The 20,010-nt window shown below is 32.3% G+C and overlaps 1 protein-coding gene across 3 annotated transcripts in view; it reads left to right on the top strand.

Moving 5' to 3' along the window:
* Positions 1-20,010, top strand: part of LOC106649362 (neprilysin-1-like) — a 60,521-nt gene that overhangs the window by 36,129 nt on the left and 4,382 nt on the right. For 2 of the 3 annotated variants that reach the window (XM_014366730.2, XM_014366739.2), the window contains 9 exons: positions 1,083-1,269; positions 4,526-4,702; positions 8,306-8,403; positions 8,581-8,636; positions 8,704-8,990; positions 12,059-12,217; positions 12,317-12,393; positions 12,463-12,700; positions 12,760-12,876. In XM_014366730.2, coding sequence (XP_014222216.1) covers positions 1,083-1,269; positions 4,526-4,702; positions 8,306-8,403; positions 8,581-8,636; positions 8,704-8,990; positions 12,059-12,217; positions 12,317-12,393; positions 12,463-12,562 — 1,141 coding nt within the window. In that variant the 3' untranslated portion in view covers positions 12,563-12,700; positions 12,760-12,876. Of the gene's footprint in view, positions 1-1,082; positions 1,270-4,525; positions 4,703-8,305; positions 8,404-8,580; positions 8,637-8,703; positions 8,991-12,058; positions 12,218-12,316; positions 12,394-12,462; positions 12,701-12,759; positions 12,877-20,010 lie in introns of those variants that run through there. The other variant, XM_023460570.1, reaches the window with a different exon arrangement.

Raw genomic sequence — 20,010 nt, 5'->3', positions numbered from 1 at the left:
GTGAGATGTGTCGTCGCTATAACATTTAAATCTAACTAATGAGCTTTGTATTGTCGAACGCCTCTTTGAGGCGAAAGAAAGGTGAATAAATAAGAGGGCATCTTTGAAAAGGGAATTTTGACTAGTTCTTTAACCTCCCTTCCACTAACCCTTACCTCCTAATCGATGATTTTGATCGTACAGTATCTGGTAAACTGGCCAACAGCTCGCTTCATCTGATTGCTCGAGCAGGCAGTTTCCTGTAGCGGAAGTAAGTACAACGAGGCCTCGACGATCTATAGCAATGCAAATGCGGGCGGACGACTCGACGAGCAGTATCGATAGTCGACCCAAGCGTTTGACTGCAGCGAGTGTGAATTCGTTCCAGCACAGCGAGAATTCCGTTCCACCGCGCTGAATTAAAAGCCTTTCGGACGTCGAGGGTAGCAACGGCACAGTACTAACGGTGGTCCCTCGTCCTTCTGACGATTTTTCAAAAAGTGTAATCTGCCCTCGAAACACTTTTAACTAATGTAAACTGCGCAAGGATCATCACTATTCCATAAAAATTTTTACATTTTTGGAATTCAGTGTATTTGAGGAAAAGTATTCAGGGTAATGTCAATAAATAAATAAATGAATAAATAAAAAATCGTTAGTCGTAACTTCATTTTATACGCATCTAGTCTAGTTATAATTTTGAGCCTGGATTCTGGAGAGAGTATACGATTTTGCATAAAAATATCGCCGCTGCCTAAGAAAACAATAACTCAAAAATATGCTGTAAAGCTCCAGATAAACGTTATTTGGTTTCTTTTCATTACGTTATTTTTCAAAAGTGATTGTTTTCGTAAGCAGTGGCAATATGTGTTTACAAAATTTTCTAAAGACAGATAAAATGAAAAACACTTCCGTCGACAGTCGTCAAAAAACAGTCCTTTTGGTCGTAAATAGATCAATATTAGCATCAGTTTCGAGGTTTGGCTTAAACTAAATTAAGGAATCGACTCTGAACCAATTATTACCCAATAATTAATACAATACTGTAATCTTTTAAATTATTTTATTAACAATATTTTAATGATAAACTTATTTACTTTCAGAATGGTTCATAATGGATTACTGGTTCTCTATGCTACAGATATATTATATGACATTGTAAATGTAACGGCTAATAGAAATTGGAGCGAAAATTGTGTAAAGATTACCAAAAACATATTCAGCGAAGCAGTAGGCACGTTATATGTGCAGCAACACAAACCAGATTTTTTGGAACTTTTAGTGAACAGAGTAATCATTACAATTTTATTTACTTAATTTTTTTATATAAAATCATATTAAGAAATTTTGGAAAGTCAATGAATTAAAATTAAAAAATTACTTAACAATCCATATAACTACCATTATTATGTATCGATTGATTACCCTTGAAAAAATTTCTTTTAGGATTCCGCAAAATTCCTATAGGATTCCTATGTGAACTTTTTTCTAGATGAACGGGTCGATTGTGCGTAATCTTATTTAAAAGCAGCTATTCTTTTTAAAGTACGCATTTTTGGAGGTAGAGTTGTGGTATGATTTTTTTCACCTCGAGAATTTTTAGTAGGGGTTCCAAGAACATGTAAGAACGTAAGAATAGTCAAAATTTAGATAGTGTTTTTTTTACAGCTACTTTTGTGATTTAGAAGTCGGAAAATCATGGCTTCGCGTAAATACCGTTACGTACTTAATTTTTAAGTCGCTGAAAAAGTATCAAAAATAATCTAGAAAAATTGACTGACTACTTAATTCGATAAAAAATTTCTTTAGCTTTCTGATAGTGATATCAGATTTTCAGAAAGATTCAATCTTTACCGAAAAATAGAGAGCTAAATATCTCGAAAAACTCAGTACGAAAAAAATGATCATTAAGGTTTATTTTTGATTTTTCAATTTGAAAATGAAAACTATCGAAAAATCTGGCAGAACTATGAGAAAGATGAGAAAATTTCAATTTTATCATGGTGCAATCGAATTTTTCGAAAAATTTTATTTCCATATGGAAAAATAAAAAATAAACCATATCGTTCATTTTTTGGAGCGAATTTTGCGAGGTATTTAGCTCTGCATGTTTGTTATGAGTGAGTTATTTTTTTAATGATTTTTGATACTTTTTCGGTGACTTAGAAAATAACCCATTAAGGGGAGTTATACACCAATTCACTCCTCTTTGTCATTTTTTTCTATATAAACCACAGTTTAATGTCAATCTATATTTTCAACATAAAATAGACATCTTTGAGCCCTAAAAAATGTGAAAAAATTGCAGAAAAATAGCTCATTTTTGCTATTTTAGCCTTTTGGCACTGTGCGCAAGGTTCAGATCAGAGTTTTTAGGTTGGGAGATCCTGATAGGTCTCAAAATCTTTGGAAAAGTATCCTTTATGGGCTGAATTTTGTGGAATTTTGATTAGAGTTATAAAAAAGTTTATATGCCAACAGATGTGAAAAAAGCAACATATAAAAAAAAGTTATCAATGTTTTTGAGCACATATTGAATAGTAGAACTGATATGAAGGTCTAAATCAAAATTCCACAAAACTCAGCCCATAAAGGATACTTTTCTGAAGATTTTCAGACCTATCAGGATCTCCAAACCCAAAAACTCTGATCTGAACTTTGCGCACAGTGCCAAAAGGCTAAAATAGCAAAAATGAGCTATTTTTAGATGCAAAGGCCTATTCTGCAATTTTTTCACATTTTTTAGGGCTCAAAGATGTCTATTTTATGTTGAAAATGTAGATTGATATTAAACTGTGGTTTATATAAAAAAAAATGACAAAGAGGAGTGAATTGGTGTATGACTCCCCTTAAGTCCCAAGAGGAGGTTTTTTCAACACTGTATTCGGCCATTGTAATTTTGGTGAAAATGGGGTCACAAAAATATGCGAGTAACTAATTCTAATGTAAAATTTAATGCCTTTTCAGAATCGGATCTCAGATTGTCGAAAAAATAATCAAGTCAACAGTTAAACTTGATTTTATAAAAAAAACGCGTTTTAGGAAAGAAAATTTTTTTTATTTTTCGATTTTCCAAATGGAAACCATTTGAAATCTCAAGGGTTTTGTGCAAATATCGCGTCCTTGATATCTAAACTGAAAGTTAGCGGGGTTTTGACTAAAAAGATTAATGTTTGAACACAAAAATTTTCTTGAATCTAAACCCCGCTAACTTCTAGTTCAGGTATCGAAGGCGCGATATATGCACGAAACCCCTGAAACTTCAAAAAGGTTTTCATTTTGGAATTATAAAAATTAAAAATTTTTTTCAAAAACGCGTTTTTTTGGATAAAATCAAGTTTAACTTTTGACCTGATCATTTTTTCGAAAATTTGAGATCAGATTCTGAAAGGGCATTAAATTTCAGTAGCCGAATAAAGTGTTGAAAAAATGTTGTCTTGGGACTTAATGGGTTAAGGGCTAACAGGGGGCTTAATTATTTTTCATTTTTCAATTACAGTACTAGGCTGTAAAAGTGAAAAAATTTTTTTTTTTTTTTAAGAACACACATGATAACCCTTTTCAATGCCATATTTGAAAGTATTTTGTCCAGTTAAATACTTAGAAACAGTTTAGTACAGTAATAATGAGTGTGTTGACACACAACACAAGCTTTAAACGCATCTAAGCTACCTGTCGTAGAAATCCAAGAGCAAGCATTAATCTATGGTAGCTCATGTGGTTTGATTTTGTTCGATAGCCAATTGGCCATGGTCGCAACCAAAAGCTAGCCATAAAACGAACTGTAGCTACTTGTACATATAGCAAAGTGAAATTAATTTATGCAAAATGGTGAAAAATGAATACTAAATTCTAGAAAATTGTACACACGAGTAGCTACAGTTCATCTTATGTCTAGCTTTTGTTTGTAACTATGGCCAATTGGATATCGAACAAAATGAAACCACATAGGCTACTTTAGATTAATGCTTGCTCTTGGATTCCTACGACATTTGCGAGAAAACATGATCTTTCATCCTCTAAATCACAAAAGTAGCTATAAAAAAACACTATCAACATTTCAACTGTTTCTACATTCTTACATATTCCAGAAACATTTCCCGATGGTCCGTATCCACGTCATGTGAAAAAAAATTGCCACGACTGTACCCCTAAAAATCCTTTTTTTGTTTAAAAATTGTTCATATAAATATGTTATTTTGCTATTGTTATTATGTCAGCATCTATTGGTCATTCACGGACGGATGCTCTGACTCTGTTGAGGCCGTCGTTGACATGAATGGTTTGTGCACGGCGAAACGACGAACTTTATTAGCCTTCATTCATTTTATATTTAAGATATTATATATCGAGTGCTCGAGAAAAAATGTTCTCGAATACTTGGCATATAACAACTATATACTATATAAGTTTTAAATAAATAAATGAATGAAAAACTAGGGTCAAATTTTATGTAACTTATAGGCACCTTTACTTCAAAAAGGAGGAGGACCACAATTAGCAGTCCTCCTTCTTTTCATTTTTATTCAACAATACATCATTTTAGGTGGCTGTTCTTTTCGAACGAATCAAAGAAACACTCGCAGAAAGAATGCTAGTTATGCCATGGCTTGATGAAGAAACAAGAACTCAAGCTATTTTTCGACTACGTTCATTACAAGGGAAATTTCAAATATGGCATGGGTACTTGAATGAAAGTTCACTGGCACAAGAAATGAATCAAGTATGAAACTATTATTATAATATTATTTTTACAAATTTTTGTAACAGATTACAATAATTTCATTTGCTCAGCAAATAATTTATTATTAAGGGGGGGTAGGGTCTTGACTAAATTTCAAAAAAAAATTTTTTTTTATGAACATATAGTAAATCGAATTGATCTATAAATCATACACATAATTAATAGTTATTTGAAGAATATTTAGTTAAATTTTCAGCCCAAAATACTGAAAAATAAGGTGGCTACAGCAAATTTTCACATGCAACGTAAAAAAATCCGGTGGACACCATCACTCAAAATCTACTCGACCGATCAACTTCATATTTTATACACTATTTAAGTAGATGATATATGAGGTAATGACGTCGAGATATTTTAACTTTTTCCATTTTTAAATGGTTTTTACGAACAAGTACGATGAATTTTTGCCTTCATTTTGTCAAAAAAGTCATTTTTTCACTTCAAAATGATGCCAAAAACTCAAAAATCATTTTAAACGAAATATATCGACGTCATTACCTCATAATTTATGTAGATAAATCGCCGTTGCTTACGAGTAAAAACACAGTGAAAAACGCTACAAAAAAAAACATACTGCTAAATTATGCCCCGAAAAAAAACACAGCTCATTGAATGCTGTGAAAAAAAAACACCTTATTGAATACCATGAAAAAAAACACAGCACATTGGATACCGTGAAAAAAAACACAGCTCATTGGATGCCGCGAAAAAAAACACAGCAGAATAAAAACGCAACAAATTTCGATTCGGTGTGTTTTTTTTTCGCGGCATCCAATGAGCTGTTTTTTTTTCGCGGCATCCAATGTGCTGTGTTTTTTTTCATGGCATTCTATGAGGTGTGTTTTTTTTCATGGCATTCTATGAGGTGTGTTTTTTTTCGTAGCGCTCCGATGAGGTGTGTTTTTTTTCGCAGCGCTCCGATGAGGTGTGCTTTTTTTCGCAGCGCTCCGATGAGGTGTGTTTTTTTTTCGCAGCGTTCCGAAGAGGTGTGTTTTTTTTCATGGTATCCAAAGAGGTGTGTTTTTTTTCACGGCGTTTCGATGATGTGTGTTTTTACTCGTGAGCAACGGCGAAAAAGTGAGAAAAATTTGGAAAGAATCGGTCGAGTAGATTTTCAGTTACAGTGACCACCGCAATCGATCTACCATTATAATGTATATAATGGAAATAACCATTTATAATGTATATAATTTATAGATAAATCCATTTTACGATGTGCTTAAAAAAATTATTAGAATGCAGCTCGAAAACCATCGAACAAGACCCTACCCCCCCCCCCCCTTAAATAATAATGAAGGTCGAGAAGTTTTCAGTTCGACAATTTTTATCTAATAAAAAAGAATTGAAAAAAAGTACTTTTAATGGTCAAACACTGTGCCTAAATATTTTTCATAATTTTTCTAATGAATTTTTAGATTTTTGAAAAAGCTGTTGTAGCTCAAAAAATCAGAAATGTCTTTAAAAATGGTGAAACCCTTTAGACGCATTCTTTGATCGATTCTTAATCCTTTATAGCATATTTAAATGATTGTAAGTGAGAAAATCCCGAAGATTAAAAAGTTGATGATAAAAACCATTTAATAACCAATTAAGTATAACAGAAGGAGTTTTCACTTTAGAACCAGTGTTATAAAGTATAAATAAACCAGAAAAAATGTAAGGTTATGTACATGCAAAAGGGAAAAAATTTTGAGTTGTCAAATTAGATCACTAAGAATAAATGTTTGAAATTTTCAATAATTTTTTGTCGGAACCTATGAAACATCCAAAATGATATAAATCATAAAAATCACAGTTTAGTGTCAATCTACATTTTCAACATAAAATTGACATCTTTGAGCCCTAAAAAATGTGGGGAAAGTAGCAGAATAATAGGCTTTTGCATAAAAAAATAGCTTATTTTTGCTATTTTAGCAGTTTGGCACTGCAAGGGTTAGATTAGAGTTTTTGAGGTAGAGACTCCCGAGATGGACCAAAATCTTCAGGAAAGTACCCTTTATGGGCTGAGTTTTCTGGAATTTGGATTTAGACCTTCATACCAGTTTTATTATTCAATATGTGCTCAAAAACATTAATAAATTTTCTTATTTTTTGCTTTTTTTCACATCTGTTGGTGTATAAACTTTTTTATAACTCTAATAAAAATTCCAGAAAACTCAGCCCATAAAGGGTACTTTTCTAAAGAGGTTGGTCCATACCAGGAGTCACTACTTCAAAAACTCTGATCTGAACCTTGCACACGGAGCCAAAATGCTGAAATAGCAAAAATAAGCTATTTTTAGATGCAAAGGCCTATTCTGCAACTTTTTACACATTTTTAGAGCTCACAGATTTCATTTGAAAAAAAAAAATTTTACTGATGAATGAGTTTTTTGATAAATTCTAAGAATCCTACGTTTTTGAGTTAAAAATGCCAAAAAATTCCTTATATTTATTTTTGTTTTCCAGTCGCCATTTTTTCTACTTAAAATCATATTTCACTAACTGGAATGGTCATAACTTTAAGAGGAGAAACTGTGGACGCCTTATTTGTACCGAAGAAAAATTTAAAAGATTTTCATGTGAAAATTCGAAAAGAAAAAATTTTTTTATTTTAAATTACGTTTTTTTTTATAAAACCATCCGTAACTTTTAACCTGATGGTTATATCGTAAATCTAACACCGGATTCGGAAAGTTCATTAAATTTTGCGTAGAATTGGCTCACTCTCAAGTTCTCCAGACCCCATGTTCAGCAAAAGTACAACGATCCAAAAAATTGTCAAAAATGTGACATTAAACTGTGATTTATACCACAAAAATGCCAAAGAGAAGTGAATTGGTGTATGACTCCCCTTAGATGTAAAAATTATTGGATAAAAATTTCACAGAATACTTCTTGAATGCACGTACTTTATACGCGGAATTCTCTGAAACTTTTAGTTTTTCACTATTCCTTGCACTTCCTGCATTTATTTCAGTTTTCAAAACTGAATTTCATAAAAATCGAGTTCCTGTTATTAAATAAAGAATTTGGAGTCTTGGGGTGATGTCACCACTTGGAAATAATTTTTTTCAAAATAATATAACTCGAATACTAATTTAAAAAAATTTCATCATTCAAAAAATTTCGCGGGATCCTACAGGAAATTTTTTCCAGGGCAGAATGTTGGGTACGCAGGTCCGTTCTATGTAGCACTAAGAAATTATAAAATTAACAAAGTTCCTTTTTAAAATCTCATAATATCATAAGAAAATAGTATTATAGCATATACTCCAAATTATATCTGTTAAATCGAGTAGTATGTACATAATAAAACGCAATATGCTTTATACTAATACAGGTATATTCATAGATATTTTTTAAATAATTTCTATACAAGATTTACCTCGGTTCTTTAAATGTTAAAAGTTTCATAGAAATCTACTTATAAATTTATGAAAAATAAGTTTGTTTTTATATTATAACCCACTTCTCCTGAAAGTCCATGTTTGACATTTTTATTCAATCAACTCGCCCTTAATAATGACTTAAAATTTTTTCATCAATTCATTTGTTTGAATTGCAATATATTTATAATAATTGGTTTAAATTATTATATAGGTTTTTATTTATGAAGGAGACTTTTTTACGACTGTTCTTAGAAGACTCAAGCAGATACGGACACCAGAGGCTCAAATGAAAAGAAACGCCACTCAAAAGTAAGAGGGCAGTTAGAGTTTCATCATGCAACCATAATAAAAGTAAAATACTTATCATCACTTTTATTTTTAACGAAATAAAAATGTATAAATTCATCCATTTCAATTGACACAAGCTTTAATTAAAAATTTTAATTTCTTGATGCAATTAACTAAAGCGAATTCTAATAATTTTAGATGGACACACCCTTACACAATCAGCGCTTATTACGAAGCTTCATCTAATTCAATTGGTAATTCCATTTTACACATATTTTTAACAAATATTTATGTAATATTCTAACTAATTCGATTTTATAGTTATACCTTTAGCTATGATGTCTGCGTGGTCTTGGTCATGGGAAGGTGGACCTTCGTATGCAGTTTACGCTACTCTTGGTTCTGTAATTAGCCATGAAGTCCTTCATGCTTTTGATCTTCATCATCGAAGATTACCATTAGATCCAGATCCAATCAATAATCACTGGTCTTGGATCACACCAGATGCTTGGCATAGACTAGAAGTCATGGTTGAATGTGTTGCAAAACTCTACGCTCGAAGTTTTTGGAAAAAAGTTCAATTTTTTGGAAACAGTGTTGATGTACAGGTAATCAAAGTTTTTTCATGCGAAGCAGGCAAACATTTTAAGAAATTAAAATTGGGCATGGGTTGTTAGTGGCCTGTGCTATTAAATATGAGCATTATAAAAAAGTTTCTAAGAATCTAAAAAAATTCATTCATATACTAGTTTTTTATTAAAGAACTTCTATCTCGAATTAGAAAATCCCAAATATTAATAAAGTTTTTTTTTCTTATCTTAAGGGGTTACATAGCTTTGTGTGACAGAAATTTTTTTTTTTTTTTTGAAAAATCATATTTGAAAAACAAAAAGTTTAATCAATTTGAAATTTTTACACAATAAAGTTTATTCATTAGAAAAGATGCAAAGAACTTTTCAGATAAAAATATTGAAAATTGTTAATTTTCCATCAGTTTTCCTCGGTCCTCCTGTTGTCCTGCGGTAGGCAGGATTTTTCTTGACAGGATCATCTTAAACCAAAAATTCGTCATATTTCTTAAAGGTTATACCCTTGGCTAGTGATTGATCGAAGGAAAAGAAAAAAAAGGAAATTTGATGAATTGACATGAGTTTGAATGCATTTTTGCCCTGATTTTTAAGCATTTTTAAAATTTTGACCATTTTTCACTTCTAAATTTTATTAAAAATAACGAGTCGACCGATCAAAAATCCCTTCGATCAATCACGAGTCAGTACCCTAGAGAGGATTTGTGCAAAATTTCAGCTCAATCGGTCGACTCATTCTCGAGAAATCATGCCTACCGCACGAGAAAACGAAGTGTCGAGAAAAGCGCTTGTAAAGTTTCTGTACCGTGATTTGAACGATTTAAGTGATTTGAATTGTATATTATAGCGACTTACATCAAATCTTCGATTTTGGGTCCATATAATGATTCCTTAGCTTCACCTGCAATTTCTAGAGCATCTTTTTGATGTTGTCGATGAATAATTCTAGCCTCTCCAGTAATATCCAAAGCTCTTTGCTTTGCGATCAGCACGCGTTTTTTATCCTCGCTCCGCGCGTACTCGTGAGTGTGCCGACCAAGTTTGATTTCCATACTGCATATAATTGTAAATAAGGCTTTTGTCCCTTGATTAAACACACAAACAGCAGTGAATGCAGCAATTTAAAATATTTTTGAGTCAGCAGTTAATATTTTTGCTGTAATTTTCAAAATAAGCTAATTATAGCTTTCGTTGTTGTTCTGTGTGAAACCACCTACACAACGCTCAAAAAATTTATCAGAGCTCAGCTCTCCATAAATTGGTTTGATTGCAGCTAATTCATCATCTGGAATTGATTTATAATCATGCTCGAATGTCTTTAGAGAATTTTCAGCAGAAGCACGTTGACATGGACACTAAGACTCAGGACCCTGAGGACACTTTTCATGATGCAGTTGCTCATTGTCAAATTTTTTTTTATTGAATACTATATAACTTCGGGAATATTGCTCGGATCTACTTGAAATTTTGTCACAATATTCTTAAAGACATTTACTTTCAAATAGAACGATAAAAAAATTTCGATTTTTCGAAAATTACAAAGCTATGTTACCCCTTAAGGTGGTTGGGTGATGAATGAGTTACGTAAAGATCATTATGAAAATTGCACGGCATATTGTTTATGACTTCCCCGATATTTTCTCCAAATTTCAGCCCTAGTTGACTAACTAAATTTCGTGAAAAATCAATGTGAAAATCGCGTTTTTAATGTGGACTCTTCTAGGAAGATAGCCAAGCAATACTGCTTCCTTTCGAAAGCTCTGAATTATTAAATCTGTTCACTTGTTCAATGGTAGAGTGATTTTCGCAGAAACAAAATTGATGTTCTGGGATTCATTTTTTATTCTGTATGTCTTCTAAGTATAATTTTTCCACAAAGTTTGGCACAGATAGGTAACAAACTGATAGGTCGATATAATATTGTTTTTTCAAGAGGCTTTCCTGATTTTGGAATTAAAATAATTTGCGCAACTTTCTACTGGTTGGGAAAGTACTTCAATTTTAGACATGCGTTAATTAAATATAGTTAAGTATCTAACTGCTTTAGGTTGTAATTCTTTTATCGTTCTGATGCTGATTCCATCATATCCTGTAGATTTTTGCTTTTTCAAGTACCAATAAGATTCATGCATGTTGGCATTCTTCATTTGGATTTTCTTGAATAAAAGATGCTGGTCTTGCATCGGCATTTCTTCTTCGGCTTCTGTGATTTGTCTCGGTGGTTATCAAACACCTCGCTAAGATGTTCAGCAAAGTTTTAAGCTTTTTCTTGATCTCTTCTAGTCCATTTACTTGTTGTCCTGATAGGTGGTACAAATTTCTGAGTAATGCTTTCCATAGAAAGTAATGCGTTGATGCCGTTGGGGTGATATTTGGAAGATAGATTTACCCTGTTTACAAAAAAATGGCTTGATTTCCAGTTGGAAAATCGAGCAGAATTTGACTGGAAATCTAGCTGGATTTTTAACCTGAAATCTAGCTTGATTTTTAATCGGAAATCTAGCTCGAATTTTGAAAATCCAGCTGGATTTTAACTTAAAAAATCGAGCTAGATTTCCAGTCAAAAATCAAGCTATATTTCAGGTTAAAAATCGAGCTAGGTTTCAGGACAAAATTCGAGCTAGATTCCAGATCGAAAATCGAACTGGATTTCCAGTCAAAAATCGAGCTAAATTTCCAGTCAAATCCAGCTCAATTTCTAGTCAAATCAAGCTCAATTTCCAATCAAATCCTGCTCGATTTTCCAACTGGAAATCCAACGATTTTTTTTAAATAGGGTATTACAGGGTTTCTATCTTCACAAAGGATTATTGTAAGGTTTTTTATTGATCTATTCAACCAAATTTTATTTTCCATATTACGCGGGTTTTGCCAAATTTGTCTAAGTTTACAAATATAGTTCTTTTGTGATGCATTAATTTGAAAATTTTATTTCAAGATGATCTAAGGCTGTGCCAAGATTTTTAAATTTTCCTGTATAAATTTTATTTTATACTATCATATTTTTATTCCTACGACCAGTTGAACACTGCAATCAAGTATCAATAACCGAGGTGAAAACTTAATTTTTTTTATTTTTACTTTAACAGTTTGATTGGAATATCACTCGAAACGAGAATGTAGCAGATATTGGTTCTCTTCAAATAGCTTATCATACATGGCATACTCTGACGAACGGTAAAGATCGAACCCTCCCGGGTATGGAAGCATTACGTCCAAGTCAACTCTTTTTTATCAGCGTTGCCCAAGTAATTTATACACTCATTAAATTTATTAAATTAAATTTCCTAATTCTATTAAATTAAAAAAACATATTTCTTAATGCCAACTGCACATGTATTTTGAAGACTTACTGTTCTAATATGACTGCTGAAGCGTACATTTTGTCGGTCGAGTTAGATTATCATACTCCACAACCTGAAAGGTAATTAGTTTTTAATTTTTCATTAACTCTTTTTGGTTATATAAATAAATGTGTTTTTTTAAATTTTAGAATAAATGGGATAATGATGAATTCACCTGAATTCGCTGATGCATTTCGTTGTACTGTTGGAACAAAAATGAATCCACCAAAAAAATGTAAAACTTGGTAAAAATTGAAAGAAAATTTAATGGCTTCTTGTTCAGCGAATTTAAACAAACTTCTAAAACACATCAAATAAGTATATTTATTTATTTATGAGTTTCCGACAAAAGATAATTTTTGGAAATGAATTGCGGAAATATATCAAGTAAGTAATAACTTTCATTTTTCTTTAAAAAATTTGAAATAACGCTTTTTTATTTTTAGATAAAATTTTTGAGGACAGAAAAAAGAAGAAATTAAACAGTTCGAAGAAGTTACAAAAAGCAATACACTTGTAATATTATCGCAACACGAATAAATTAATATATGCTAGCTAAATAACATAACAGAATTGTAATTTAATGACATTACTGAAAAATTATTATACTCTTTTAGGCCGGGGAATAGAGATTTTTCAATGCATATGAAAACACTAGAAATCTAACACGGTAGAACTTTAAAATATTGAAAATGCGACTCAAAGGTAAAAATGTATTACTCAATTGTTGTTTATAACAAAATGGCGGCCGAAAAAGTAGAAAAATCAAAGAAAAAAATGCCCCCTCGCACGTGAAGCTTCCCCCACTCCACTCGAGCCACGCTGGATTAGTTGCAATTTTTCTCGACTTTCAAATCAATTTTTGAGCTAGTGTACTGCAGTTTAAAAAGAAATTATATATGAGAGAGTTTTAGAGAAAGGCATAACGTTTCCATATCCGATGAAAAAATTAAGATTACATAGTTTTTCATAGCAAGAATCAGCTCCGCTACCAAAATCTCCGCGACACAATCTCCGCGACAAAATCTCCGCAAGACAAAATCTCCGGAGACAAAATCCCCCGGGAAAAAAATGCGCACTATCACGCATCCCAAACACACTATCACGCATCCCAAACACACTATCACGCACCCAAACACACTATCACGCATCCAAACACACTATCACGCATCGAAACACACTATCACGCATCCCAAACACACTATCTCGCATCCAAACACACTATCACGCACCCAAACACACTATCACGCACCCAAACACACTATCACGCATCCCAAACACACTATCACGAGAATTAAGGAAGAGTATTTATAACATTGTATAATTATGGCGGAATTTATCTAAACGGAATAAACATCTAATAATAAATAATAATATAAAATTAAATTCGGCGGAGATTTAGTCGCCCGGAGATTTTGTCCCGGAGATTTAGTCGCGGAGATTGTGTCGCCGGAGATTTTGTCTCCGGAGATTTTGTCGCGCTCTCGTTCAAAAACATGAAAAAAAAATTTTTTAATTTACGATCAATGATTCTGGGAGAATTATAAGTCCAATAGATTCCATTTTTTTCATGTGTTTTAAATATAATTCAAAGTACTTTCTTGAGAAGTACATATATCAATATCGATAGATTTTGACCTCCCGAATCCAATGGTATAACTCTAATATGCCCAAGCCAGGCAAAATCTCGAGAAAAACGCAATCAAAGTTTCGCAAATTAACATGGGCAACATAGAAATGGATGCAAATTTGAGCTACATTTACAATTTATAAAAAGAAATCAAAGTTCGCAGGGAAATGATTATATACAAATTGTAGAGAAAGTTCTTATCTTTCAAAAACTGTGTCTCAAAGTAGAGGTAGCCTGCCGTTTTTTCAATATTTTTTTAACAAAAGACGCGAAAACAAGACTTTTTAGGCTCGTTTTAGGGCTAGCAGACGACAAGCCAGCTAACTTAACCCACGTTACTGCGCGAACACTCAATTGACTAGCGTGTTACCCAAGGGAACCTCCTTAAAGAGCCCAAAATTACGTTCAATTTGGTATACTTAAAAACTCTCTAAGTCCTCTAGAACCGAAGATATAGCTGTTTGAAGTTTCATTGAGAATTAAAGCATTAAATCTTTCATTTTCATAGATCAGTTTACATGATACTTGAATTTTCTTGAAATATACCAAATTAAAGGTAATTTTGTGCTCTTTAAGTTTACATAGTTCATTTTGAGGTTTGAGTTTGCCTAGCATGTGTAATATGTAAAGATCTAAGGCTATACTTTGCTTTAGGGGCCTTTTTTGCACGTTTTTCGATACAAATTAGCGTTTCCAGAACTTAATAATGCTCAAACCATTATAAAAATTTACAAGAAAGTAGTTGACATATTTAGGAAGCTTCATAAATAATTTTGGAAAGGAAAGTCCGGATCATACTTGATTAGATTTAGTATTTTTCATTTTTTCTTGATTATTTCTATTCTAGAAGCTTCCAGGGTGCTCAGATCGCTTCGAGACCCATTTTTCTGATAAGTTGGATGATTTCTAACAAAAAAGCACTTTTACTTTTGAGTCATTCTACACTGAGTTAGAACTTAATGAAATATTTGCGATCTTAGATAAATTACGGAAAAATGCGAAAAAGGCTAACTTTGGAATTCTGAAAAAGAGTAATAGAAGGCCCCAATCGCTCTATAAATTTTTTTGTACATTCCTGACATCTCAAACAATGTGTTCATCATATAAGATATAGAAGAAAAATTTTGACTGGTTGAGTTGACAGAGAATCGGCCATATATTATATAATAATAAACATAAAATATATCGTGTTTTTTTCATTTTAGGTGGGGGGGGGGGGTTACCTAATTGAACAATGATGTCATTCTTAGGGGGGGAGGTTTCTAATTATGACACGGCAAGATGGGGGGTGGGGGTCTAAAAACCGCTCTTTTGCATGACAACATTTATGGATGTCCCCTTGCACTCAAAACGATTCGTTCGTTACGTTCCGTTAGAAATCAAAAAAACCATTTTTTTCTTTGATTTTTTTTACTTTTTCGTCCACCATTTTGTTACAAACAACAATCGAGTAATGCATTTGTACCACTGTGTCGCATTTTCAATATTTTATAGTTCTACCGTGTTAGATTTCTAGTGTTTTCAAACTGATAAATGAGCTCATTTTTAGCTATATTCCCTGGCCTATTTATCACGGAGAGAGAAATGAAAAAAAGGACAAGGCAATGCGTTCATATTAACAAAAAAATTTTATTAATAAAGTAAATTACCTTCGACTTCTCTCGTTCCTTTATTTTTAGACGGAAGCTCTGCACTGAAACCCCTAAAGTATAAAATTTACTGTGTAATAGTAATACTTGCTCAGTTTACACTATTCAAAATTGTTTCGAGCGCAGGTTATACTTGTTGGAAATGTGAAATTCGTTCTAAAGTGTATTCAGAGCTGATTACACTTTTTGAAGTGTATTTTTTTTAAATTTTCTAACTTATGTCATTAAAATGGAATAAATGAGAATTAACAAAAAATGGTCTAAGAATTATTTTACATTTTTTATTCTGAAAATTGTTCTGTGCACAAAATACACTTTAATTATAATTATTCTCATCGAAAAGGTGTAAATAGTACTTCTTACACTTTTTCTAGCGCAACAGATTTCAAAAAGGGTATATTGAAGATTAAGAGCCATTTTATAGCAAATTTTATACTTTTGGGTTTTCAGTATATAGAGTCACCCACCCAGTGATTGAAAGCGCACCAGTGAATAAAAGCATTTTTTAAACAAAAATTATTAATTGATAACGACATTATTCATGAATGACGAATTTTTATGCTATTCTAATTGGGTATTATTGCTGACTATTCGAATGGTTATCAGGTCCAGAATCACTATAGTTTAACGATAGGAAATAATTTACGAATGCCTCGTTCGCTGAGCCGTAAAATATGGTCATATTGTACATCATCGCTTAAGATCGTTAAAATTTGGAAGATCCACTGTAAAAGAATGAGCAGCTCAAAACCTTTTATAACGGACTAGTTACCTTTAAAACTGTCATTTATATGTTAAACAATTGCTTTTCCAGTTAAAAATCAAATTTTAATTAGAAAATTTCACTCTTTTTCAACTTTCATTTACGGGTGTGGCGAATAGTTCGCACTTGCCCAGTGAATGAAAGTACAAATATAAGCATATTTTGATTGGAGTTTTGAACCAATCTTTATCTATGAGGTCTTGAAATGTTTGTAAACTGGTTCTTCTCTACTCAAATGAAACAGATTTTTAAAAAAGATCCCTGAAAAATTACCATACTTGTCCTACAATATGAAAAAATATTAACATAACCTTGAAATACTTTAATTAAGTCATTTAACCCTTTAACGCCTGAAATGACCATTTTTGGACAACATACATAGCGATGAATTACACTGACTAAAAATTGTTTAAAAAACTTTTCAGATATCATTTCTTGCGTAAAATTTAATGTACTTTTTGAATCTGGGGTCAAAATTTTTAAAAATTCATTCAATAAAAAGTTATGAACAATTTCGTAAAAAAATCTCGTTTAACTCAAATTTCAACACCGAAAGAAGGTTCGCTCGTACGTCTCATGCATATAGATTTAGTCAATGGCATGTATACTTTATTGTAAAAGAGTTATAATTATGAAATTCAATATGGCGATCATAAATATGACTCCCGAAGACCTGTATGTCTTAAAATGATTTTGACAATTTTTAACTCGATAACCATCAACTTTACGAGAAAAAGTTATAAGACAAAAAGTGTTTAGAATTGATCAAAAAACACGCCTGATTTTTTCAGAATGTTTGGAACGATTTTTGCATTTCTGGATAATACCATTTTTCAAAAATCCAAAAATCGTTCCAAACATTCTGAAAAATCAGGCATGTTTTTTTATCAATTTTAAACACTTTTTGTCCTATAACTTTTTCGCGTAAAGTTGATGGTTATCGAGTTAAAAATTGTCGAAATCATTTTATGACATACAGGTCTTCGGGAGTCATATTTATGATCGCCATATTGAATTTCATAATTATAACTCTTTTACAATAAAGTATACATGCCATTGACCAAATCTATATGCGTGAGATGCACGAGCGAACCTTCTTTCGGTGTTGAAATTTGACGAAATTTTTTTCTCGAAATTTTAAGTTTTTTTACGAAATTGTTTATAACATTTTATTGAATGAATTTTTTAAAATTCTGACCCCAGATTCGAAAAGTACATTAAATTTTACGCAAGAAATGATATCTGAAAAGTTTTTTAAACAATGTTTAGACGGTGTAATTCATCGCTATGTATGTTGTCCAAAAATGGTCATTTTAGGTGTTAAAGGGTTAACACAGGTGCCCTTATTTTAATCATGGCAATAAAGAGGTTGATTTGGATGATGAATTTATCTTTTAGTTTCTTATTCAATAAAAAAGGTGATATATTACAGTCTACATTGATTATCAAATCAACGTATGCTTATATTTGTACTTTCATTTACTGGTTTTGCGGCTTTCATTCACTGCATCAAAAGTTTCATTCACTAGTAAAGCACGTTTTTTTTTCATTTTCATGAACTTTTATAAATGAAAAACCCCATTGATAATTCTGTAAAAATTCTAATAGGTAGAAGAACGTATGAAAGTTGACTCACTTTTGGTTCGATTACCTGAAATTGAGTAACAACATGCATCCGAGCTGCTTGAAAGCAGAATTTTTCTAAACCTTTCAATCACTAAGCGAGTGACTCTAATACCAATATACTTTTTTAGATGGTACAGTTTTAGATTTTTTCTTAGGATTAAAAAAGTTTATTAAAATATTTGCACAACTATAAGAAAAGAAGAGCAGTTGAACTTTTATTAAAAACCAATAACGTAAGAATTCGTAGATTATTTCAAAGTATGAATGTTGAGTTTTTTCATTTTTTGGAAATTTTGATATTTTTAATTTTTTACTGTATGGTAGTGCTCACCAAAATACGGAACAACGTTGTAACGGGAAATAAACTTAATTTTACCCTTATAAAAATTTCCTATAGGATCCCGCGAAATTCTAACTAGAATCTTACAGGACTCCAATGTTTAGTCCGGGGAGTAATTGTTGAGGGACAAGTAGAGATAAGGTGTATACACAATGCAATTAACAGTTGATATAGTTTCTGATCACTCAATTTGCTTTATTTCATTATTCACTCAATTTGGTTTATTTCAATATTATTTCATGCGCTGTGCGCTTTACTCGTCACCTTGAGTTATTCTAACTCGCTCGCTCTTTCATTTGCGGCACGCAGCTCCGAAAAGTGCCACCTCCTCGGAGTATACTGAGCGCGAGTCAACGCATTTTCGAACATGCCGCCAGCCCCATCGGAGACAGGCGGCAAAAAAACACAAAATTCGAATTGTACAATGGTTGAGATTAATTGTCAAACGCACATTAAGGGGACCCATCTGTGTTTATGCCTATGAATGAAAAACATGAAAATTAAGGATTACTATTACAATTTATTGTTTCTGATGTAAAAATATGTTTTTATAGGTCCTTTTACAATAAAAATATGTCTCTTGTTCCTATTATTACTGAAAATCATCCATCAAACAAGTATATTGACTTGTGATTTCTAAGTCATTGACCGCATGATTTTGAATGCAATTTTTTACCGATGCGGATCCTTGCTGTATCAAAACTTTTGTAATAAAATTTTTTTCCACTTAAATGTAACAGAATTTAAATAAAAGGCTTGGAAAATTTTTTTCATTCTAAAGTACAAAAAAACAAAGACAAAAATAGCTATTTTAATAACGCTTATTGCTATATTTGGAGATTAGTAGATTAAAAAAACAACTAAATAAAAAATCAGTTACACTTAAGTGGAAAGGAATTTTATTGCAAAACTTTTGAGACCGCAAGGATCCGGATTGGTGAAAAATTGCATTCAAAATCACGCGGTCAATGACTTAGAAATCACAAGTCAATATACATGTTTGATGGATGATTTTCAATAATAAGAGAAACTACAGACATATTTTTTGTTGTAAAAGGACCTATAAAAACATATTTTTATATCAGAAACAAAAAATTTTAATAGTAATCCTTAATTTTCCTGTTTTTCATTTATAGGTTGTAACGGTTCCCGTGACCGTTTCAATAAATGATTAAGTAAATAAGTTCTCGCCCTAGGTTCGCGAGATCGCCAGCTAGCTCAGGATTCGGTGCGAGATTTCGCGCCGACCGCGGTGGCGTCGTGGTTCAAAACCTAGGGAAGAATATGGACGGGAAGACAAGATAACTACAAATAATTACTCATGGATTTAAGTGAAAATAAAATATAAGTAATTATTATTATTCAATGGTTCAAGAGTAATTATACACAAGCGCGAACGCAGCAGAGCAATCGCGACACTCACACACAATAGCCAACGCAGGCGGTGAACGCGATTGCACACGAGGGCGAGATTAAATCAAGAAGCACTTACAGGTCGGCGTGGATGCTCCAAAGCCGGGCTCTCTTGCTTCCTCGGGAAGCTCGCTCGTCACGTGGTGCTGTCGTGCACTTGGCTGAGGTTCGCGGACGCGGAACTACACTCGCGAACGCAAACGAGAGAAAAGTGTTATTTTACGCGACTAGCCGCGGACTTAATAAAAGAACGATAAGTAACTTTTCGTACGCGCG

Source organism: Trichogramma pretiosum, unplaced genomic scaffold (genome assembly GCF_000599845.2).
Source record: "Trichogramma pretiosum strain Unisexual culture from Peru unplaced genomic scaffold, Tpre_2.0 scaffold62, whole genome shotgun sequence".
Classification (NCBI taxonomy): domain Eukaryota; kingdom Metazoa; phylum Arthropoda; class Insecta; order Hymenoptera; family Trichogrammatidae; genus Trichogramma; species Trichogramma pretiosum.
Note: the sequence above shows the minus strand (reverse complement) of the source record. Positions and strands in the feature narration are given on the sequence as shown.